At 34.7% G+C, this 26,030-nt stretch overlaps 1 protein-coding gene across 9 annotated transcripts in view; it reads right to left on the reverse strand.

The window, feature by feature from the left end:
* The window catches only part of col11a1a (collagen, type XI, alpha 1a), a 106,530-nt gene that overhangs the window by 20,657 nt on the left and 59,843 nt on the right, over window positions 1-26,030 (reverse strand). For all 9 annotated transcript variants that reach the window (XM_088927946.1, XM_088927943.1, XM_088927949.1 and 6 more), the window contains 15 exons: window positions 23,783-23,836; window positions 22,453-22,497; window positions 22,272-22,325; window positions 22,115-22,159; window positions 21,098-21,151; window positions 20,608-20,661; window positions 17,778-17,831; window positions 16,624-16,731; window positions 15,425-15,514; window positions 13,704-13,757; window positions 8,598-8,705; window positions 6,369-6,476; window positions 5,364-5,417; window positions 4,730-4,783; window positions 3,394-3,501 (listed from right to left, as the gene is read on the reverse strand). In XM_088927946.1, the coding sequence (XP_088784072.1) occupies window positions 3,394-3,501; window positions 4,730-4,783; window positions 5,364-5,417; window positions 6,369-6,476; window positions 8,598-8,705; window positions 13,704-13,757; window positions 15,425-15,514; window positions 16,624-16,731; window positions 17,778-17,831; window positions 20,608-20,661; window positions 21,098-21,151; window positions 22,115-22,159; window positions 22,272-22,325; window positions 22,453-22,497; window positions 23,783-23,836 (1,044 nt within the window). The remainder of the gene's footprint in view (window positions 1-3,393; window positions 3,502-4,729; window positions 4,784-5,363; window positions 5,418-6,368; window positions 6,477-8,597; window positions 8,706-13,703; window positions 13,758-15,424; window positions 15,515-16,623; window positions 16,732-17,777; window positions 17,832-20,607; window positions 20,662-21,097; window positions 21,152-22,114; window positions 22,160-22,271; window positions 22,326-22,452; window positions 22,498-23,782; window positions 23,837-26,030) is intronic.

Here is a 26,030-nt window from a genome sequence, read left to right on the forward strand (position 1 = left end):
TCAAAATGTCTGATTTCCCATTTTGTAGCACAATTTACTCAACGGATGATGAATTAATATCTTATTTTTCCCTTTCCATCCAAACAAAAAACAAATCTCAACGGTCCCTTCCTCATGTTTTCTCTGATTGGAATTTCAAATTTATTAATGACTTCTAGCTGGTCCATGGTTGTTACACACAACAACTTGTTGTTCTTAAGCAGTGCTGATTTGTCTTAAGACATCTATCAACACAAAACAATTGTCATCATGACTTCTTGATTATATAGGCAGGACTATTTTACCTTATGAATTTGGCTAATTCCATTACATGTTTTGTCACTTGCTACCCGGTTTGTAACAGCAAATCAGTAGACCTCTCCAGTTCATATGCTTTATGATTTTCATTGAGGATTTGTGGGACCCATGTGGTATCGTTCCTCTGTTGTGCCTTCATACTTGAATCATTGTCATTGTCCCTAATGTGGGTCCATAATTTTCTTCTGGATTTAAACCACCCAAGCAGAAATCTCACTTCATGAAAAACAAATTGAACTTAAAAATGAAAGCTATAGATATAGTCTGATGAAATAGGTTTACTTATTGAAACACCCTTTTATAACCACATTAAATATAAATAGTGAGATTAAAAAGAAGGAATTCTCAACTCAGTAGGCAGCATGTAGTTTTTCACAGGTGTCACAGCTATAAAAATGGAGGATTGCACTTATTAGTCAAATAGAATTTTCTCTTATTATGCAAACATTTACTATGAGACAATTGGCACCTCACAGAATTTAGATTTAGCTTTTCAATCAAATCTTAAAAAGGCAACGGAACTTCGGACTGTGGAATTGTTTTTGTATAAAATGTATCTGAGAGGCTCTAATATCAAATTAATCCAAAAGTAAACCTAATTTATGTCAGGGGTCAGACTGGAACATTAGTACACTCAGGGGATATTTAAATCTAAAAATAGACTTGAGTGGGCTAAAAAATGTTATATGTAAAAAAGTGCAAGTACCTTACTGTGCATTCAGAAATACTTTGCCCTTAAGTAGCCACACTGTTAGCTATGGTGTCATTTAGCATTTACAGAAGACAGCACATGTTTAAAGATTAAGATAAAAAACAACATAATTATAAATGCTGATTGGCAAGTCGACAGCACATTTAATTGTGCATGAATAAAACTATTGGAATATATTATTGATAACTGTAGCACGCAATCTACCTGGTAGGAAATTCATAAATAGACTATATTCACTGACTTAATAACCCCCCATGGAATAGATTTGTAATGCCTTCTGGAAAATATGTTGCAAAGTACTGATGAAAAAATGCTCTCATTAATATGCAAAGCATTAATTTGTGACATTTATTGATTAGTCAGCAGCCTGGTGGTAAATTTTAGCTTATGTCATTTATAATTCAGATTATACATATTTTTCTCACGTATCTCTCAGCCTCTTAAAAATAGCAGTTAGTAAAAAATGCTCCTGGTATATTTGACATATACAATTTTCAAAAATAATTATGGTGCACCAACAGTTTTTCTTTTAAAAATATATGGCTTCCACACGATTAAAAAACATAAATTGGTGAACACTCAAATCAAAAGAAATATTTACAATTGTCAATGTGACTTTCTTGCCATACACTTGAAATGTACAGATGCAATTAGGAACAGGTGTTTATAAGCCCAAAGATTACTATTATTTGCTATGGATGGGCATTAATGCTATGCATTTCATACTGTATATACACTATATGATAACATTTTCTACAGATGTTTCAATTCTTTACACCTCGATTCCATGCATTCTTTTTATGCATAAAACTACATGGAATAATGTTTTGATAAGTATATACAGAATATTCTATACTGTATATCCATATACTGTATATCTATACAGTCTATATCTACTGTATATATAGAGGTACATTTAGAACAGGGGACAGTTTTTTCACAAAGAGTTGTGAAGGATGGGAACAACCTAACTAGTCATGGTCTTAAAGTCAATATCCTAGCTTCTCTCAAGCTCGGAAGAGATGCTCAGTTCAATTAGCTAGCAGCAACCAAATCGACTTGATGGGACAGGTTGCTTTTTTCATGTGTAACCTTTCTTCTATTCTCATATGGCATTAATCCTTCATTATAATTCCCTTATTTTTGACCTCTGCAGAAAGTTGCCTTTCACAGGAATTGGAGCAAAGTCATTACAGCCCTCATTCCAGTTGATATTTACCCAACCTTCAACTATAAACACGTTCTCAAATACCCAGATCCCTGTGGTTACATACACATGTCATTTTATACTTAAACCAGGTAGGAGATCCCATAGGGACCTCTGGCTTCCATCAGTCAAATTCCATTATAGAAACCACTAATTAGAATGAATGGTAAGTATTTAATAGCATTCTGCCTATAGGGAAAGGTTAGCAAATGCAATTAATAAGTCAGAAAAAAAATGCACTATGTGTAATTGAAAGTCAATTACATTAAATGACTTACTGATCTTCTCTCATTACAATAGCATTCCTTTATGTAACAATTCAGCTGCAGAATTCAAGATCTTTTACTTTACACTGTAAATGTGTGCATATTTCAGTTAATAGGGTTCAAATATCTTCTTTATTATAATTTTCAAAGTCAAATTTATAAATAACAAGTATATGTGTCTGCCCCAATTACACCTGTACATTTAATAAAAGAGGTTGGAAATGCTGTGTTCATACTGTATATACATTCTTTTTACTTCCACTTTTTTTTGTACAAACTGTGAGCACAGACAACAATATGATCATAAAAACCCCCCCAAAAACCCAATATGATCATAATAAAAAGTGACTGAAAACCAATGGCAGATTTTATTACATTACTGCATAGGGAAATGCCACTGAGCTGTGGAGATTGATTTTCAAGGACATCTTCATCACATGTTGTTGATTCAAAACATCAACTGCCACGGGCTAGTTCCAATATTTGGCTTGACTACATCTCTATAATGTATTAACTGCAATGCGATGATGTCCTCTACTTGCAAATATTTCCAAGCTTTCTGTGTAGCAACATGTTATAACAACATTATTTAATTTATGAATCATCCCGTGTAACATAATCTTATATGGGAATGTCAAAAATAAGAAGTGGTGGCTGCCAAGCTCCAGTCAATAAATCACTGCGTAAGATGAGTATTTTCAAATGCACCCTTCATGAAGGTCGGTTCTATGACCTCAATTAGCTTTTCCCACCAAAAGCCACGTCAGCCCTTCTTTCTTTGAAAAGCATTATGGACCGATCAATGGATATGTTTGTTGGGTAGCAGGAATCACAGGAATCATTACCTTAGCGTTTGTATCGGCAGCCTATAAAACCACGGATGGGCCTGTTTTCGGTGTTGGGAGACTCACCTGGAGTCCGATTGGCCCAGGAGGGCCAGGGAATCCCCGAGAACCTTCATCTCCTTTCTGTCCAAACATTCCCTGCTGTCCCCTGGGACCAGGCTCTCCATCAGCCCCCTGAATGAAACAATTTACACTGTCTTCAATTTAGGACAAATATATACGTACAGAGCCTTCACATACAGCAACACAATTAAAATGATAAAAGACTGTTGACATGCTCATAAATTCTAATCATACACCATCCCTTCATGACAGAATATAAAGGTAGTGTTGCCTTTTAGGGTTGGGTATTCCTCATATAGAGAAACCTTGGCTTTCGTTCTTCATTTCTAAAATGAAGTCTGCAACGGGATGGGAAATAAAGTAAGAGCCGTTGAGCAACAGCCATGAAGAAGAACATCCACATCTTAAAATCTGAAAGCAATGCAGTTATGTGTAATTTGTATATTGGCTTATTACTATTTTACAAGCACCGGTTAAGTTCTACAAATTAAATATGCTGACCTTCAAAGATGTCACTTATACATTATATTAAGGGGAACTGCTGACAATAGCGCAGTTCTCAGTTCAAAATAAAACTGCATCTTGTACATTAAATGTGAAAGAGATAATACTGTTCCTTTTGCTATCAATTGCCTTTGGTGACAGCACACTTACAAAATGTGGGGATGATCTTATTTCTAGCTACTGATCAATAACCATCCAATAAGAAGGCTCCACAGTACAGTACCACTGCAGTGAACTGGAAACAAAGTTAATGTTTTACAAACAAGATAAGGTCAGGAAATACCTAATATTACCTATCAATTCCTGCCACATAGGTAATCACTTATGTTGTGTCAGAGTGGGTAGACGTTGTGCAGAAGATAAAGTCAATGAAAACAACTAGATGGAGATGACAATTTGAGATTGTATGTTGAAAATGGTTTACACCATGGATGGAATTATACATTCAGGTCTGCAGTAGTACAAGGTCCCAACAGTAAGCCAGTGAAAAAAGTCAACAAAAGGCAACAATATATACCTATTTGTTTACATAAGTTACTTAATGGACACATTTTGCCAAGCATATAAATTGTGCAATGTTTTATAGGTGATATTTTTTTTCATTCTCGCTAGAGGCGAGGACCAAAATGAAAAACATGAAATAGATTAAAAGGGAGATAATGTCTTATGCCAAGTTACAGAATTGCCTTTTTTTTAATATACTGCATTGAATAAAATTCCATCAGCTGATGCAATTATGTGTTTGCTAGTAGACTGTGACTCACATACTCAAAATTTTTCATGAAAGCAGGGTAGATTACAACAATATTTTGCAGTGATGGAAACAGATACTTACAGCAGGTCCTGGGGCACCTACAGGACCCTGAAGACCTGCTGGACCAGGTGGGCCCTAGAGGAAGCAAAAGAGACATGTCTTGACTTTTTTAAACTTGAAACATGAATGAATGGTCCTTTGATAAATGGCTACCATGGTTCCACAACTCACTCGAACACAGAGTATCTCATTCTCTAAACAGTCGACTCATAATTTACAGGTGGGTTAAGGATTTTGAGTAGCACGTAAAAGCAAATGTCCCTATAGTCAAATTTGATGTACCCTATAACCCTGATAAAAACCCTACTAACCTCTTACAGTAATTAAAGATATTTAATACAAAGTATAAAAACAATAAATCAAAGTAAATAAGATGACTGTTAAGGCTCACTAACTCTCATAGACGTGCTTGACTAAGAGAATAAAGCATTTTCTTAATAAAAGCTGTGACTGTGTAAGTTGAGTGAATGTAAGCTTCAAGTCTACCGTATATTAAAAAATGCACCCGTCTTTCATATGTGTTATTTAGTGATATGTGTTCATTATTCCAACATGAATAGATTTAACGTTTATCAGACATTTATTGATGAAACGATACAGAAGCCTCACTATAAAGCAGCACAATTCAAAATTAAGAAAGTATGAAAATACGTACCTGTTCACCTTTATCTGCTTTACTTCCCTTTTGACCTGGTTCACCGATTTCTCCCTTTAAAAAAGGTGAACATATGTAAGGTGTCATTTTAGCAATGTCATCTGCTCTACCTTCTCATTGTCAATAATTTAAAATCCCACATGCTAGCTTTAATGCCATTGTAATGTAATTTTCAGGCCACCAATTTAATAGTGTAGGCATTGTAAGAACCTAGGGGTTGTACAGAAAATTGATTGTTTGTCTTGCGTTTAGCAAGCCCTCCTATTGACTGGTAAGCTGCAAAGTAGAAAATGACAAGGCTTTAAAATTTTTCGTACTATCTTCTAAATTCTCGAATACTACTAAAAACCTTACTTTAACAGCCCTTCATATTAAAACATAACAGCAACCTAACGGATAACCTAATGGGTATATACTGGGTATATCACTTTAAAAAAGTACATAACTGATAGTAGAAATACATTGCCAGTAGTGTTTTGGGTTTATACTTGGCCTAATGGGGCAGCACCAGTGGCAGAGTGGTTAGCAATGCTGCCTCACAAAACTGATGCCCTGTCTTCAGCACCTGGGGGTGCTATCTGCATGGAGTTGGCATGTTCTTTAAACATTTGTGTGGGTTTCCTCCAGGTAATCTGGTGTCTCATTACAGTCCAAAGACATTCTGGTCGGTTAACTGGCTTTTGAAAAATTTACCCCTGGTGTGAATGTGTGTGTATTTGTGTGTGCGCCATGTGATGGTCTGCTGTCCCATCCAGGGTGTATCCCAACTTGTGACAATGCTTCCCAGGATAGGCTCCGGGCCACCATGACCCTAAATTGGATAAGTGGTTACTAAAACTGATGGGATGATCTGACATGACCTAACATATAACGGCAGTTTTGATTGCAACAGTGGGGTTGCATGGGGGGGGGGGGGAAACACAATTGTGATTTTGACAATTTTGTTTTTTTGTACAATTGTGATTTTGATCAAACCTAGTCAGGCACAGGCTTGGGGTTGCTTACTTTATCCCCATCTTCTCCAGGTGGACCCTGAGGTCCAGCAGGGCCAGGCAGACCAACTGGACCTTGGATACCATCTCTGCCGGCAGGTCCTTGTGGACCTTTCTCACCCTACAGAACAATTAATACACATTAGGAAGAGAGTGTGAGCAGTGAGGATCTCTTTGCCCTGATTGATTCTAGGAACACAGAAAGTAAGATACTTAAGCAAACAAGTACAACATTCTGTTATTGAATTACTATCTTTGGGAAAAAGTTTAGCACATACAGGAATTCATATAGTATTATTAATAATAGTTATCAGAGTAATAATACCATCACTATTGTTAAGAGAACCACAATATCCCTTATTATAAATACAATTGCATAAAATATACACTGTTTAAAATCTTCTTGGTAAAACTAAATTGCCTCATCTGCCTTATCAGAGCATGGTTAGGATAATGCTTGGATTCTTATAATGTGTCTTCTTCCAGCAACAAGGTAAAAAATTGTTATATAAGAAAAAGTACGGGAATTCAATGTATTCCAGACATTGTCAATTGTGATTCTTTCAGTTTTTTTTCAGTACCAAACACTGATTACTAGGGGATCGTGTTGCAGATTGCAAAACAAAACACGTAAAATGAAAACTGCAGCAGGCCATTGGGTTTTTTATTTCCAAAGCTCTCCACTCCACAAAGTTTCTACTGACCATGAACTGTAATATCCATCAATACTATGGATTACTTTGGCAAGTATTTGATGGCTCGTGTAACAGACATCAACATTGGTCTATGGCAATAAGTAATTATCAGATGAGCCAAGGTTCCTGTTATCTATTCAAGATGCAGTGCTGGGGTTGGGTGTTCTACAGAAGATCCTATTAATCTAATACTATCATTTTACGGGTTGAGAAGGGCCCACATCTTTATAGTTGGCAGAAGTTCTATTTGTGTTTTGTCCGCACCATCTTATTGTATCTGACAACTCAGACAGAATCTTCAAGTATCACTTGTATCATTCTCTTGGTGTCATGGTGCAGCATTGTTTATTTTATTATTCCAAGATGAAATCCTGTTGATGATCCTTCATCACCAGAAGAAGAATCGCCAATAATATCCCTGACATAACATGCTCAGTACACACTTAAGAGATTTTTCCAATAGTGTATACAGTATAACCCTCACTAAACCTTCAAAAGGAACAGCATTGCATCTATCCATGTAGAGCTCAGTAGACTCATTACAGACATGAGATATTACTACTAAGCATAACTTCTTGCTAAATCTAGACCACCCCAATATTATGTAAATTACCTTTGAAAACAATATTACTATCTGTTTTATTTGAAAAGCATTTATAGAAGTTATTTACATATCCTATAGTTCTGCTTCACTAGGAAATATTCTTTTCAGTTCATCTCATATTTGTCAACACATTTCTAACTGCAAGGTCATCTAATGCTATAGGCCAGAGTTTCACTTAGTATAAATCAATAATGCTTTACATCATCAGTGCACATCTTTTTTATAGAAAATAAGAGGACAGTATAACTTGAATGTTAAATAGTGTTATGAAAAATTCAACTCACATGTATAATTTGAAATGATGAAAGTAAGCATATTAGAAATTGAATTACTTTTGTTACGTATTAAAATGTTAAATGCTGCGGCAGTCATGTGTCTATGCAAAGCATATACAGAAAGTTACTGAAGTGTGAAGATTTAATAATGGCTGAAAAAAAGTAATAACTTTTATAATATAACAAGCTATCCATTTTTATGTGTTCATTTATATTTGGATCTTTGTAAGTGGTTATGAGTATGAACAATAACACAAGAAACAAAAAAAAATCTGTGAACTGCTAATAGAACTTTTCTTCAAGTGTGCTATTATCCTCAAAAGCAGCTGCATCTTCAAAACCATATTTCTACTATTCATTTCGATGACACTGCATACACATCATCGTCATTGTCCCTCCAGTAAATGACGGGTTCTTAACTGTGCTACTCAAGAAAGGTAGAGGCTTCTTTTGTGTGCCGGAAATTTTATTGCTCACCAAGATCATTTTCATAATAGGTCAAAAACTGAGATTTTATTCAGCCATGGATGAATGGAAGATGTACAAAGTTCAAACCACGTACAGTAAACCAGCAACCTGATTTTATGTGTCCAGAAACGGAAGACATTACAATCCACTCTTTCACTTGGTTCCCTAATTTGGTTCTTTAGGGTGAAACGTATACTCACAGGTGCACCCTTTTCTCCTGCTGGGCCTGGGGGTCCCTGGGGTCCTGTACGCCCGGAGAGGCCTATGGGCCCTGCAGGGCCAGCAGCTCCTCTTTCACCAGGTGAACCCTAAAACAGAGAGATGCCACATCATCAAGACAAAAGTGTACTGTACAGCATATAACCTATAAAGATTAGATTAAAAAGATTATGTTTCTATCATTTGTAAGGGCATCTATTTATATAAAATAACTGGAAAAAACAAGTGCTACTGTTGAGCACTCATTGTAATTAACTCAAAATGGAAAAAGAAATATTAAAGGATGCTGTATAGAGTAAATATATTTAAAAAATAAAATCAATTCTTTTTGTGCAATATATCATCTGCTGGTCATTGATCCTTGCTTCTCATGTAATGTCTGCTTCAATAACCCACAATATTCAGTCCCTCATAAACCAGCTCATATCCCAGTGGACTGAAAGTTTACCTTTTGCCTCTTTTCAAAGGGAGTGATAAGTCAGACTCCTATTGACCTACATCCATTTTGCCTTGAATAAGATCATAGATGGCAGCCTTAAAGGTTCTCAGTGATATAACTGATCTGTAAAAACACACTTATTTAACCATCTAGAGTACATAGACATACCTAAGATTTTTTATACTGTGGGTTACTCAATTTTTCTGAAATAGCGATATAGCACTGATCTTCCAATCTCTCACATGGCTTTAAAATTACTTACAGAACCAGATTCTTGTGTAAAATCTGACAGATTTCTTTTACATCATCTTTCGCTTTTTAAGGGAGTCCATTCTCTCTTTTTCCAGTTATATTCAAAACATTGTTCAGATAATAGGCATCTGTCATGTCCACATGTACACCCTCTATACTCAACTAGACCCACTTTATTATTTTGGACAGATATGCAGCATAATTTCAATAAAAAGACCAAAAACAAACAAAACAGTGTTACTTTATAGTTGCACAATGCACAAGTAAAACCTCATTTAGACCTCATGTATTATGTGCAATTTTAGTCACTGAATTACAAAAATGATTCAACTGATACGATCCTGAAGACCATTCCCTGATACAATCCCAGACCTAAAGGAATGTCCTACACGGACTGGCTAAAAGAAGCAAATGTTTTTTTTTTAATCTTGAATAGAGAAAACTACGAAGGAGTATAATCTGTGTATTAAAAATCTTAAAAGGCGTTTACAAAAACATCCCAGTCAACTTCTTCAGAATCAAGAATGAAACAAAAACAAGATAAGAGGAACATAAGGGAAAGTGCTTTTTCGACAGAGAACAGGAAGCACTTTATTAGACAAAAGGCTGTAAAGGGTTGTGGAAGTCTGAAACAAGCCACCCGGCCATATTGTTTCCTCTCGTTGTAACCTTTATCATTTGGAATTTGTTCTCTGATTACTTATTTTGGTTAAAATAAAATCTTATTATTTACATGTTTTTAAAAATCTAACAAAAAAGCTACAACAATTTTGCTCACCATTTTATTATTATTAAAGAACATTAGCTAAGTAGTGGATCATCTAAACAAATGGTTCCTTAAATGATTGGGTGTCCAAGATCTAGTGATGTTTACAGAAAATTCTGTTTATTTTTGTTTTCACTGATGTGGTCCTGAATTAAGTCAACTAAGTGAATTAAAGAGGCCCCTCATTATAAAAGGTCACATGTGTCACATTGCTTTTCTAAAACTCATAATCAAAGAATTGCTAAACTGTAATGTCATCAATCATGTAAACCAACTGCCATGTTTCCTTTCAAAACAAAAGTTTTTCATATCTACGATAATCTTCTTTTTAGTCTCTAGGTGAACACTGTAACTATTTTTTACAGTGGGTGTATTTGTGTACTTACAGTATACATTGTAGCATTAATATGAGCTCCAATTAATTTTAGAATGTATTTAATCTTTCTGAATTTAAAGAAATATGTCACACTGTGCTTAAATATGAAACAAAAATATACATCAGGCATCTTTTCAGCCTGATGCATATAGAATTGTATTTCCACAAAAAAGTCAATTGCTCTTTATACTTAATCATTTTTAGTACATTTCTTCAAAACAAAAAGCTTTTTTTTCTATTGTCATGCCTGTACTATTAATATATATTGTCTGTTTGAATGCTTCAGTCATCCTGTTCATCCCTTGCATTGATTTCTGCCCATTACCTGTACAGTTCTTTAAACCATGGAAGCAGCTCATTTTCCATCTATTTAATTGTCTTTCTTGTTTTCTTACTTTTCAATAATTGCAGTTGAGATGTGTGAATGCAGAAGGCATTCACATCACTAACTACTTTATATGCAGACAGCCTCCCCAAATCAGACTCAGACCTTAATGACTCTAAATAAGTAATCAACAATTGTTTTGTGAAGCATCTAGAGTTTTATATTCCTTCTGAACAGATAGCAAAGTGACAGCTGACAAATCTATTCTTAATTATACATTCTGCCAAACTGTCAAAGCAGTTGTCAAAAGAGTATATGACAGCTTTTTGTACTGCCATTTTATATTTAGTGTGTTCTAAGAGATCGCCTCGTCTTTATATGCAGTGGTTCAAAGGTAATAAAAACTGAGAATTCCAAATGTGAATGTCATCTATTTTCAATCCAACCAACATGTCTGTGCACTTCGGTAAGACTTGAAGACGTCAGTCTGTGCTTTGATTAATATGCCAAACCAAAATAACCAAGAATCATCTGCACTCAAAAAGATTTTAATCAAAAACGAATCACCATCACTTTGACATAAAAAACACATTGACGTGTCTATCTGTACAGCTGTCTTCTCTTGGTGTTTAAGCGAAGCAGGTTCAGAGTACTTGACTGACGCTCACCAATAATGCTCAAGCAAACTGTGTGTCAGCAGATGCATAACCTCATTAAAGAAAAGGTTGACACTTGAGAACCAGGTGCATAAGCTTTTCTGCTCTTTTGGTGTCATCCATCCATCCATTTTCTAACTGCTTTATCTAGTACAGAGTCACAGGGTAGCCTATTCTGGCAAGCAACGGGCGCAAGGTAATCATGTAAATGTATTACCTGCCAATGCTATAGCTCAGTGTTACAACATAGCAATCGCTGTGCAGTACACAGTTAATTTTCTTTCTCTTCTAAACAGTGACTCTCTGTTTTTCTCTTCTACTTCAAGAGCCTTCCTTCCTGATGTGATTGACGAGTCCTTTCTCCTGAAGTACATTGATGGAACTTGTTATTGCCTCTGCTTACATTCTTCTGATGGCCTGGGCCTGATTGAAACCATCCTCTCTCCATACAAAGGTCAAGGTGGTTGCATTTTGCTGCTGAGTGACAGCTGCTTTTCTTGATGTCGGGATGCTGTATTTCTGTTTTCACTTGTGTCTTGCGTGCATTAGCAGTGACAATGTCAATGATCTCACCTCCATCTGCCTACCTTACAGACTGTGCAGTGCTGCTGTTGACCATTAGTATGCACTTAAAAAATTTAAAATGAGATTTGCAATGTGAAAACACAGACAGTAAGTAAAAACAAATGTGTATTTAAGAACAGGTGGGAAGGTGGCAATCAAGTGATCAGTATATATTCATATTAAGTGCATCTATATTAGAATATCAGGTGGGTAGCTGTGTCAGCATGTGTAGGCTACAAAGGAACAAGTAAAAGGTTTATTCCATGCTGTAAAAAAAAAGAAAGAAAACACAACGTTTCAGCCATGGAGCCTTCTTCAGGTGCTCGAGTTGTGTTTTCTTTCTTCTTTTTTTCATCATGGAATAAACTTATTACTTGTTTCTATATTAGAATATGTATGTCTTGTGGTGTTTATCAAATTATTTTTCAGTAAGTGCTATCCAAGCACAGTTGCTTATTGTGCTACTCCATGGTACTATGCAGCAATTAAAGGCCAGCTATTTTGGTGTTAAAAAACAAATAAAAAACATTGAAAGATCTTGAAACTATCACTGGGTGAGCCTCAACTGGGTGAGCCTCAACTGGGTGAGCCTGATATACAATATAACACACCTGAAGTATTAAACATAAATAATGATACAGTATATGATACCTAGCATTTTTCTTTCAGGTTGTAGGGAACAATGAACAATACAAGGTGAGAGCACATTACTTTTAATACAGAAGGTTCCAAACCTAAGACATTTTATGAATTATCTGAACAAGGGACTGGTAAAAATCTTTTATACATTTCTATTTACTGTTTATTGTTTTCTTTTTCTGTTAGGCATGTAGGAATTATTTTAGATTTAAATATTGTATGTATCTTTTCAAAGGTTTAGTTTGGTTCAGAAACAATTAAGTAAAATCTTTATTTTAAACAAAGCTGGTGTTGCATTTTTACTTCACAATACTAGTGTATATATATACTAATACTAATGTAACTAGTATATAATACTAACTAGTTTATAGTTTTCTAGTATTGGCCGTACAATAGTATAGCTGTTACAGAAAATTATATTTATCTGGTGTCTTAAAAAAGAAATAAGATAGGAAAAACTAGCTTGTCATTAGAGCTTTAACAGGCCTTCTGGACATAGTAACTTTCAGGTTGTCACAATAAATCTTTCTTGGCAGCTACAGAAGGTGAAATGTCAGAAGACAGTAATTACTACCCAGATACCTTATTTATCTTTAGGAAGTTTGATTGTAAGAGTTCTTTCATTGAATGTTTAAAGGTTAGAAACTGCCCTCTAGTGCTTGAATATATCACTGCTGACTGCAGCAAATCAATTAAATACTTAAGGAAAAGCAATTAAAATACATCACAATACAGAATTATGAACAGCCTAACTGAAGTGAGTGATAACCACCATTGTGTAAAATACTTTTTTAGTTTTTAATTTGTATAATATATATTGAATATATAGTCATTTCTGACAAAACAAAAGCACTGATTTAGCTGTGCTAAAATAAAATACCAAGTACTTCACAAGACTATGAAGTACAACTGTGAAGAGAACATCTGAAAAGAAACCATTGTCTGTCGTATTGTGCCTGGTTTTGTTATTGTGCACATGATTATTTAAAAGGTAGATTTCCTAGTGTGTTCTATTTCCAGGACTTGACCATTTCATCATTGACATGTAACCATGGCAACAAAGTACTTACAACTGGGCCAGGGGGACCCTGTGGACCTTCTGCTCCCTTCAAACCAGCTGGACCCTGTAATTAAAGAATCCAAATGTTTTGATCAAGCCACAGGGGACTAGCAATTGCAACAAATGAACATAGACTTTATACTCTCCTTTTGTAATGAGATATGTTTCATAGAACTGTGTTACAAAAGAGTTCTTTGTATCTGTTTTAAAATTAATATTTACATTAAGTTGTTAGAGACCTCCAGTTGAGGTGTTTGTTATTTATGTGATGCTGGCTGAAGCACAATTACTGTACCTCTTGTTTCTATTGTCAGCAGGAGCATGTCTATTTTCAAGTCAAAGCTTTTCCACAGTTTTATCAAAAACAGCCTTGTAGTCAATTTCTCCACAAAAGCCATGTTAATATGTAAAAACACTCCTATGACTGGCTATATAGGACTGTGCTAATGTGATTTTGTGAAAATTTAGTCCTTTGCTGCACACAAGAATGCAAAATGCCTTTACAAACTCAATTTCATTGCAGCATATTTTGTTACTGGATATAAAAATTAGTTTATGTTTCAAAAGTGTGTACAGTACATGTAGTTTCAGTAATCAATTTTTAAAGAATAATCTTGTATAGGAAAAAATGCAACCTGTATATACTGTATATATTCTACTTGTACATTTCTATTACTACTACTGTATGTTTGATAAAGTGCTTTGATGATATTCACTTTTTACAATGCTCAAAGATTGTTCCTATTGGCCCATATTTTGCCCTGTGGCCAATTCATCATAAAAGACTGAAAGAACGTGGAAATGTAAACTACTGTAGAATGGTAACAAAGACTACAGCCCCTAGGGCAATCTGTATCCCTGAAGATCAACCAAGGAAGACTGAAAAGGAATCAAACTTTTTGCTCAAGGTTTAACTTTGTGTATTCTCATTGAATACTAATCAAGATAAAGGTATCTAAAAATACTTATAACTGTGAATGTCTAAAAAAGGGGTGAAAGATAAATATAAAATATAAAAGCAGAACAACTCCATTATTATTGCTGAACAAACATCATACATTATTTTCATCAACTCTAAATAGTTCAAATTGGATATTCTATAAAACCAAGACACAGAGAACATATGGAAAACCAAGCTTTTCACAAAAATAGTACATCATTCTGTTTTTATGCTTATATAAATTACACCATTATGGTAATGCACTTGAATTAAACAGAATCTGAGGGCCTGGTGTGAACAGCAATTCAACTGGGAGAATAAAAATAATTTGTCCACAAAAAAACAAACAGCAATCAATACACTACTCATGAATTCTAAGCTATTGACAGGCGAAATGGGCAACTTGTAGTCCCCTGTGTAACTAAAATTCATTACTAAATACTAACACAGTTGTGCGTGCCATATCAAAATGTGTAATATAGAGATGTTGTCTGGTTTTCTCACAAAAATATTATTGCTGTGGCTTCAGTGTTTGTGTTTTGCATAAGCTTCCTATGCCATGCCTTTCAAATCCAAAGCTACAAGCTACTGGTTCATGTCTGTCTGCTTTGCTTAATATTTTGTATTTTGTTGCATCCAGTACATACTATCTACAGTACATAACATGATAATCCTTTTTAGTATGGCTGGGTTCTGTATTAATAAGAGGTTAGTTTGTATAACCGTTAATTTCATAATTATATAGAAAAACTTTAAATGAAACAGCATGGCCAGTCTGTGGTATTTCTTACCGAAGCCCCTGGAAGACCTCTCTCTCCAGGAAATCCTCGAAGACCAGAAGGACCATCTTTTCCGGAAGGACCTTGAGGGCCCGGATCTCCCTGACAGAAAAGATTACACCCCAGATCATTATTTTGTTCTTTGAACATGATTATTTTGCCAAGATGCATTGCAGAAAAAATAAAGAGAAGACACGTAAAGAGAGAAGACACGTAAAGAGAAGACAAAGCCAGTAACCAAGAAAGTACTAAATGACTTGAAATGCAATTAAATCATTATCTGTAGCTGTTTTAAAGTGGTCTGCTGATCAAATTCAGGTAATAGAGCTAAATTAGGGGCTTAGACAAACAGATGATTTAATACAGTATAACGCAAAACATCATAACAGCAGGATGCCAGCTGATTTGATTAACAAAGGGCACAAGGAATTTCAGGCAAAAAAATTAATTACACTCCAACAATTAAAAATCCAAATTTCCCCCCAAAAATCTGGTACATTTGCGTCACAGGCACAAAGTCTCCAAACGGATGGAAATGAGCCTCTATTATTTTTTACTTTTTCCTATATTGAATGGATCAATAAGGTGAGAGACAAAGAAATCGTATCTGGTATCTTAAAACTAACATGGGTAGTCCCAGCAGGATAAGCTTGAGTGGAAGCAGAATACCAATGAGAAAAAGGCTGATAATGTGTGAAAATACCCCTACCATAGCAGCTATCTTGCATTTAGTGGTATATTTGATAAACTATTCAAATCCATACAGGAATAATGAAGATGGGTGATGGAAAAGTGCTTTGCCCGCAAAACTTTTTGTACTTACTAAACATGTCCTTCAATAAAATTTCCAAGGATCAGTGTTCTCATCCATCTGACCCACCTATCCTCATAACTACTGTATAAATGATCAAGATCAAAAGACTCTATAACTAACTCTTCCATGCTTGATGTTCATTCTTAAATATCTGAAAGCAGATCAAATATATGCACAGAGAGTCACGTGGTGACAAGTATTCAGTTCAAAGTTTTTTCACTGAGGGTCTCACACTTTCACAATTGTCGTAACTATTGCCATTGTTAAAGTGCACATTATGATTTCAGATGGATGTACAGTGACACAATGAAGTTTATTAACCTGTTTTGCACAGCAAATTGTGTTTTCCTGAAGAAACACGGCAGTTAGTGAAGTAAGAGATGGACTTTGTCTTTACCTTTGCTCCTTCCTTTCCTGCAGCACCGGGTAGGCCCTGCTCACCTGGAGGACCAGGAGGCCCAGGGTGGCCTCTCTCACCGATGGGACCTGTTTCTCCAGTAGGGCCCTGTTAGATCACCAAATAAGCTCTGTGTTAGTAAGAACATTTCAATTACAAATTACATTATCTGACCAATATGTATTCTGTAGTTTGGCTAGATCCTAATAAAGATGAGAGTGACTAGATATGTACTGTATATTTGGCTCGTCTGGCTAAGGGAACTGAACCCCCCTCTGTATTGTGAGAATTGAGCCAGGGAGCTGCTGTAAGGGTATAGATAGGGTGGCAGGAACGTTATGAAAGAAATGCGCTATGTGAAGTCCCAGGTGCGAGGCGACCTGAGATTAGGATCTCACCTTCTTCCCAGATTTCTATTATATAGTAGTTTTGTTATAATGCCATTAAGATGAATGAACAATTCAGAAAACCAAAAGAGGTATGATAGCACACACTATAGTATTAACTGCACAACAAGCAGAGACAATAATATTAAATATAAAGATCAATTTATGATGTTTAATAAAACATTCTAAACTTCCATTCCAAAACATGAAAGCTGATATTTTTTTTAAACAGGATATGGTTAGAAGGTTATATTCTAATGACAACAAATTATTAAATAACAAGAAGAAGGACACTTTAGTCAGGGATATTGTGAGAAAAAAATGAATAATTTCATCCACTGGGAACTACTGCAGTACTGTTTAAAAGTCCCATAGTCTTTGTAAGCTATTTAATTAATCCAGAAAGATGCGGTACAATATCATTAAGATTCATGACTTATTTAATGAATATAGGTATAAAGTATAATGAATGCAGATATAATGTATGAAGGGTTAAATGCTAGCACTGATATCATTCTTTATTGGTTTTATAGATTTTTTATTACATTAAGTATTTATTTAAGGACTTCATTAAGTATAACTATTTGTAACTTTAATAATTCCACTGGAATCTGACCTCCCTGAATCGTAATAAGATTTTAAAGAAAGCAATCCCGCTCCTAGTTTTTGAAGCTAGTACTATGGTCACAAGGGTCAGAAGCTGAGGGCTGTTACTGTGTACTTCATAGAGCAGCATGCTAAGGGATTAAGGATCAAGTGTTTACTTACTTGAGGGCCAACTACACCTCCAGGACCAGGAGGACCAGTCTTCCCTTGGAAACCCTGTAAACGAAGCCAGATTTCATTAACACTTTGTTAGTACAGTAAGTATACTGTAAATTTAATTAATATGTTATGTTGTTCATATGCTAGTCGCTAAGAATTAAAATGGTGCTTTTCAGAAAAAATCCATTACTATTTTGAAAAATGCACGTTAAAGGTAATATAGTTCTGTTCATTTTGCACTGCAGTGTTAATACATTGATCTATACTCCCTTCAACCATAATTATGAATATACTTTAATATACTTTATTATATCAGTTTTGCTTTCAATGCTCTTAATGAAATAATGAAAATAGGCTTTACTTTTTTATTGCTAGATTGTAAACCTGAATAATAGTTGGATTGTTATTTATTCTTGCTGAAAGTGGCATCCTAAACAATGTAAATAAATGGAATGTACATTTATTTACAGTTGCTCACTTACCAATTTACCACCTAGTGGTGAGTAAAACTATCATGCTGCATTGAGGCCAAATGAGTCATCCATTTATTGTAGAATTTAACTGTGGCTGAAGTTAGAGTGGCAAAGATTCAAGCAAAAAGAAGTAAAGTAGAAACCAGTGTTACGAACATCCATCCATCATCAGAAAGCTGTTCATTCCTGGTAAAGGTTGGGAGTAGCCTGCAACTCATTCTGTAAGTATAGCACTACCTGGACAACTGTCCATCATAGGGCATGCATTGGTACGCACATCATTTAGAGACAGCAATTAACATAACCAGCATGTCTGTATGAGGTAGCAGAAAACACATGTGGAGAAGGTTCGAACATGTAAATGCCACATAGAAGCTCCCCATACTGAAATCAAATTGAGGACCCAAGACCTTAGTACTGTAGCAGTGCTAATTCATGCTATTACACAGCCCAAATACTAAACACATAAATTCTGGTGAAATCCAAAAGTCATTTCTAGGAAGCAAGAATGCAATAAAACATTCAGGCATTTTTACTGGCTTATTATTATAAAAAAAACTAATTCTTTGTATGACTATGTTATTTCAGCCAAAATCTCAATGCTATATTTTGCCTAAGTTATTGTAAAAGTGCGAAGGATTCAAATTTTGGAAAAGGATGAACAGAGTCGTGTCAGAAACATCTAAAATTATTCTACTTCCTTTTAAATTGAATGTTTTAAATAAGAATGCATTAAATAATACAATACTATGATGCACAATAAGTGCTAAAAAATCTAGCAAACTATCTAAAAGAACAATTCTTTAAAAAAAAATCACGGATGATGGAAAGAGCTACGTCTTGTGGTCAGTTTTAACACAGCTTAAAGCCTGAAAAAAAAAGATGGCTGCCAGACACAAACAAGTCACAAAAAGGGTCAGTAATGAACTGTAGCTTTGGTGTTTCTGCTGTGATGAAACACAGAATGAGGCCGAGCACAATACAATGGTCTTGGCAAACAGCAAAAAACAGATTTATAGACCAGGAAAAAAAAGAAACAAACATCCATTCACAAAAGCACACAAGTATAACATTCATTTAGTGCAACACTAAAAGAAAAATCACAGTTGCCATTCCTTTTACATTTTCATATCTGCTACACACGTATAAAGGAAGATAATCAGAGTTTGTGAATTCCATAAATAGCCAGCCATGCCAGAAACCAACAAGTACAGAGACAGACTTTATAAAACTTCCAAGAAAATTTCATATTGCTTGTCACATTAATTAGTTTAAAGTAAATTTTTGGTTGAATCAATGGAACATACAGAAAGATATTCAGTGCAATTTGGTTTAAACTTGAATGCTACTGTTTGTCAGAAGTGTGTTTCTGCTTCTTCTATTATAAGTTCATGTTCTTTGAAGAACTGTTTGAGAATGCATAAGGCTGTACTGTAAGTATCCTTCAAAATATAGCTCAGTGTATTTTATGTGTGGAGGTATTTTGCTGCTAAAATCAATTCATTTAGTGCAAATCCCCAATGCAATTCATTCGCTAATAAATCAGGCATTATAAAAAGCTTAATGAAGATTCTTATTGATGCATCATTAGCATGAGGAAACAATAATGTGCCAATTCTGGCACTAGAAAATCACTTGGGAAAGAAATGATGAAGAAAACTGTTATAGCTGGTAACACTTTATCAAGCCTTTAGCAGTTTTATTGCTTCTTGGCATACTTGAATCAATAGCCTGAACAGAAAATACAACTAAATAAACTCAGTAGACCTTCATGTTGAAATATTTTAAAGTATTAGTCTGCAAAGCTTATTAAGTACAACAAATCATGCAGTTTGCTATTTGGTCCTAGCAAAAGCATTATTTCAAACAGGTGGTAGACATAATTGTTTTTGAAAGACAATTTCTGTATTCAATATTGAAATGACAAAATATGAAGCAAGACATACTTTATACAACTCCCTGTTTAAAAACAACACACTTAATGTATATAGTATGTCAAGCTAATTCCTGACTCTAAAACCTGATTGCCTCAATGCAAATAATATATTGTTTGATAAGGATAACAGAAGTATTGTAATATAATTTTAATACTATCAAGTCACCACTGGCATTGTGTAGCCATCCAGCATAGAAAGATACCAAGCTGTCTGACACCTGTCTCATTGGTATTATAACTATTTACTGACTTAGGGAGACAGATCTATCCAGGTGCACAAAAATAGACTTCTTACTACAGTATATAGCCATAAAACTGCTGTCCATTTTTCCTCACCTGGCGAAAAATGTCTGCTTAAGTCAGTGACCAGTGAAGTACCCAGGTGTGGTACAGCTTATTGTACAGTGAGAACAAGTATACTTACAGTCTCTCCCCGCTGACCAGGGTGACCAGGCAGCCCATCCTTTCCAGGTGGTCCCTAAAAGCACAACAAAATAGACATAAGCAGTTCTTTTCTGTACTGATTGTTGGCACCAGACCAGCCAAAACTTGTATATGAAAACTTTGTCTTACAATTGATCTAACACTCATAGAAGAGGACATGCACAAATTCAATTCTGTTAAGTTTTTCTGTTTAGTTACTATACTGGCATTTCTTCTGAAGCTCTATAATTTGGAATATCTTTTGATAAACATTTCCAGGAATAGATTTACTTAATGTAGCTATTTTGGTGAGTGACTCTTTCTTCTATATTTGATAAAGCGAAATCTCACATACCATAGAGAGTTCATAATTCTTCATTTCTATGCAAACTTAATTTCTGTGCATATGGAACCATAAGAGTCTGTTACTTGGATTCAAAATTTGGAAATACGATAGTTATATAGGACATAACAGAAACATAGATATTTACAGGGGGGCCCTTTGGTCCTGGAAATCCAACTGGGCCCTGGGGTCCTTGAGGTCCCTTTAATACAGAGAAAAGATGTAAGGCGCAACGTACAGTAAAGAGACATACTTGTAACATGCTGGGCGGGTTTTAGAGAAGCTGCACATAACAAAATAAAGTCAGGTCAGCAATAAAATGAAGCATCCTGCCATCATCAGTCACAGCTAAATTAAGATGCAAAACACTACAGCAAGCAGAAAAGAAAAGTGCGACTTGCAAAACTTACGAATGCATCTATTTACAAGTTGTTTTAAAATCAATAACACTGGCAAAATAAGAAAATTGACTTTCAATGTATTAAGAAAAGCAATCAGGTACATGCTTTAAATTGAATAGTTTTAAAAAAAAAATTCTTCAAGTAGAAGCACAAAAAGTCAGTTATTGCAATAAGCAGTCTTAATCCTAAAAATGTAGGGTTAAGTATCTTTTTTCAGTGCCACAACTTAAGATTGCAATTCAGTCTTATAACCTTAGCATAAAGGTAGTGTTTAATCACTCCCATAATAATAGTGATCCTGAAATGAAGAAATCTGAAATTGACATTTTGAACAAATCTATTCATTGAAGATCACACTTTGTTTAGCAGAACATACTGTATGGAGGCATTCTTCATAAAAAAGAAACAAACAACATATAGCATGTAAACCTGCTTTTATTGGAAAACGAAAATGAATTAATCTGGTTTTGAAATGTACTGACAGGCAACTCTTCTATGATGCCTTTTCAATTAAAAAAAATATTGGTTGCCAGAGTTGACCCAGGGAAAAGGTTTTGCCATTTTATCTTCAATAAGAGATAAGAAAATAGAGCCATGAAAACGATTAAATCAAACTCACAACCCACACTGGGAGCTACTGGAATGATTTCTTGATGTTATAAAGAATACCAACATTGGCTGGAGCAATTGCAAATTCAATATATCCACAGCCGTAATTTACTGTACAACACATTTTCATGTAGACTGTGCTTCGCTGGACTTACTCTTTCACCAGGCGGGCCAGGAGGACCATCATTGCCCGCAGTGCCCTGTGAAAAGCAACAAACACATCAGGAAGTTAGATATTGTGCATACCGTATGTTCATTTAATTTAATAAAAACATAATGTATACTACATTAGAAAAGTCAAAAAATAATCACCTTAGGGCCTGGTTTTCCAGTTGGACCTCTGGCCCCACGAGCTCCTCGTGGACCCTAATTTTGGAGGGAAAGACAAAAAGAGCTCAGTTTCTATGTAATATATTATAAACCAGATTAACTCCTGTTGCCATTGAAGTGACATTTATTAAATTTCTATATAATATAAAAAAGTCTTATGTACCGTTGGACCTCTTTGCCCCCTTGGACCAGGCTTGCCTGCAACACCCTTTCAATGATAAGAAAGAAAAAACAAATCAGAAAGACAGGAAAAAAAAAACAATACAACGCGTCAACAAGACCTCATTTTCTTAACATTATGAAGAAATTTAAAATTTGAAACCCAAATTAATGGATCTTCCTGCGGCAGAAAGAAAACATAATTTCATTGCTGCACTACACAGCCTTACATTACTGGAAAGGTCTGAAACACAGATCTAAAATATTAAAGTTCACAAGAATGACGTGCTTAACATTTAAGTCCCAAGCAGTGAAAGGGGTTTTCAAAACAACTCTGTTTTTTTTTAACATAGTCGTTATTGGGCATATATCTATTGTCTAGACTGTTTAAGAAAACTAGTGTGTGAAAGTAAAATGTGTTCTTCGGTGCTTGGTTGTTTAAGTAATCTGTCAGTGGGCGTTCTGTCACAAGGCTTCTCTTCAACTCTGATGCTGGGGGAAGAATGTCTGACAGTTTCAACAGTCTCATTCCCTTTGGGATTTCTTGATAATGGGATAGAGGCCAACTCTCTGACCTGTATATATTACATCTGCAGTCTGTGTACTGAGACACTGTACACACTGACATTTTCTGCCGTTCCAGCCCATCAGTCCAGCGCTTTTCATCAATTTAAATTGGTGTTCAAAGATTAGACCAAAGACTGCCAGGGTGTAAGTAGAATTTTCTCGTTTGGTATTTTGCTACCAATAATAGTGGACGACTTAAAAAATTGTCAGCAACGTGTATATACAGTATATATAAAGAAGAATCTATATTATTTTTTAAAAATTAAAAACCGTACTTATAATACTTCCTAATTCGTTTGTGATTCACTCAAAGTAAATTAGATGACTTTTTTACTTCCAAACGGCCTGTTTTAATATCATTATTTCTCAATGTACATGTTTTTCAAGAATATGTAACTTTGGGCTAAACATCTCTTCATGCAATGTATAATAATTCTTTAAGTCTAACAGTGATAAATGCATAAACAAACGCATCTTAAAACAGTTCAAAATTTACATGGCTCTTACTCACATCTTATATTAAATATGCTATATACAGTAGTTGCAGGTAATGGGAAAATATATAATTACATAATTCTGTTAAGAAGATCCCAGAATATACTTTGCTCAAAGTATAAAATCAAAATATAATATTGAGGTTTAACTGCTTAGGCTAATCTTAAAACTGAATCATTACACTAGCAATCAATGTGACTTCTGTTTTCTCCAATATACCACTATTTGGCTACAACAATTTTGTTAAAATCAATTCAAATCTTATATCTTACCCTGGCACCTTTCTCCCCATTGGCTCCTGGGAATCCGGGGAAACCAGTTGATCCCTAAAGAATTAAAATCAAGAACAGAGAAAAAGCAGACGTTGGTGCTCAAGTTGGTCCAAAGGTTTTCCCAGTAGTTTTCCACTATATCTGTTACTGATCTTATGAAGCCAGCATTGAACATAACAAGGATTTTCTCACTTTATAAAATTATCGCAGTTGAGTACAATTACAGTAGTTAGAATCCCTAAATAGAGAAATACTGTATTGGTCAGCTTTGGTTGGTTTGCTTGGTGTGATCCAATACCAAGCTGAGGCTAAAATATTGCATGGGGAGAAATGCTGGGATTGTAAGATTGCTCTTTATCTTTCTGTAGATCAAAGATTTCTAAAAAAAATCAACATACACTAAAGAAAACAACATTTTATTTTATCATTACATTAAAGTACAGATTTTAAAAAAGTATTTTTTAAGAATATAGTCATGCATTTACTGTTTAAATCCTGCTTAGTGAAGTGACTGCTCTTATTGAAGAATGAAGAATAGGTAATAAGGTGACAATAAATATTCAGATTTACTAGATGCAACATTACAATGGTCAGAAACTTACCCCTTTAAATCTAAAACTCTTTATGATATGTTCTAAATTTTCCATTAGTGATCTTATAATCGAAAGTAATAACCATTGAAATCATGCAGACAAAGCTTATATTTCTCGGACAAGAAATTAAAAACAGCTTACCAATGTACTCTCAGTCCTTGCAGCATTGAAAGCATTAACAAAGTTATCAGTACTACATTTAGCAATTTGATTAGACTGCAGTATGCTGTGTATTTTTTTAAAGTTTTCAATGTAGAATACCAATTGCGGACAATAAATGTAAATCATTGTTGTAATGTTTTTATGCAAAGCTCAGGGTCCAGTCTTGATTAACAGCCTTGTCAGACTGAGGAAATGTCATAACTCCTGAAACTATAAACCTTTACAACCATAACAAAGAAACAGTACTTGTAAAAATTATTTATCAAAATAAATGCCAGTATCCTAAAAAGAAAAATGGTGATTAAAACGGCAATTGCATGATACAATTGATATTATGCAAATATAACATTTAAAATAGGTGAGATGATTTTAACATGTCAGTACATTTAGATATTGAAATCCCCACAATGGGTAATCATTTTTATTCTAAGAATATCAATTAAAAAATAATGCTTTGTTTAACTGCAGATTACTTTACTTTATGGCACTGTTTTAAACTTTTTAATTTACATTTTAATTATAGAATTATTGGCATTTTAGAAATCATACTTTATTTAATTAATTAATTACTAATTCAAATTGTCACTTTATTTAATGTTGTTTCAAGATTATTCATTGTTAATTATTAAATGTTGTTTCCAGATTAACAGAACCAACCCTAGTCAAATTGACTCCATGCTACCAAATACAGAATGACAACCATGCCTGACATCATACTCACAAACACTCCTGACAAGCATGAGTCAAGTGTGTTTTATAATGTCTTAGTGATCAGTGCTTAGTGATCATATTCACTTGGTTGGGTTAAGGGTTACATGAGATCTCAGGAGGCTCTAATGTCAGGGGTCTAAGAAGCACCTTGAAAAAGAATGTTCATTATACTGTTTTATAAGGTTCTTAGTGATCAGTGCTTAGTGATCATATTCACTCGGTTGGGTTAAGGGTCACATGAGATCTCGGGAGGCTCTAATGTCGGAGGTCTTAGAAGCATCTTGAAAAAGAATGTTCATTTCATGATTTTATGTAAAAGATGCTTTAAGAATTATCAAGAATTCTACATGACCTGAAATGTAGCAGCATTTCTTTCCTCCGATCAGTTGAAGTTGCCAAAACCTTTTTTTAAAGATTGTTTCAAGCATACTCCAATTATTATGCTCAGATTGAAAAAACACAACAGCTCTTGATCTGGCCCCATGCTGCCAAGATGAATTAATTATAATAATACAGCTTGGTAAATGGCTAGGGCTTCTAAGAATCCCACTGATTAGCTTTCCTTCAAACAAATTAGAAACAAATACACACAAAATATAAGATGTTCCAAAATAAGTATTACTTCCGGTTGTGTGTATGATTGATTGATACTGTACTGAATAAAGATGCTGATTCAGTTGAGCTTCATGCAACCAAGACCTAGATTTTTATAATACAGCCAGTTACTCAATAGTATACATCAACTAAACTTTAAAACTGACAGTCATACATCTGCTGGTCAT

The sequence above is a fragment of the Atractosteus spatula genome, chromosome 11 (genome assembly GCF_055471065.1).
Source record: "Atractosteus spatula isolate fAtrSpa1 chromosome 11, fAtrSpa1.hap1, whole genome shotgun sequence".
In the NCBI taxonomy this organism is placed as follows: Eukaryota; Metazoa; Chordata; class Actinopteri; order Semionotiformes; family Lepisosteidae; genus Atractosteus; species Atractosteus spatula.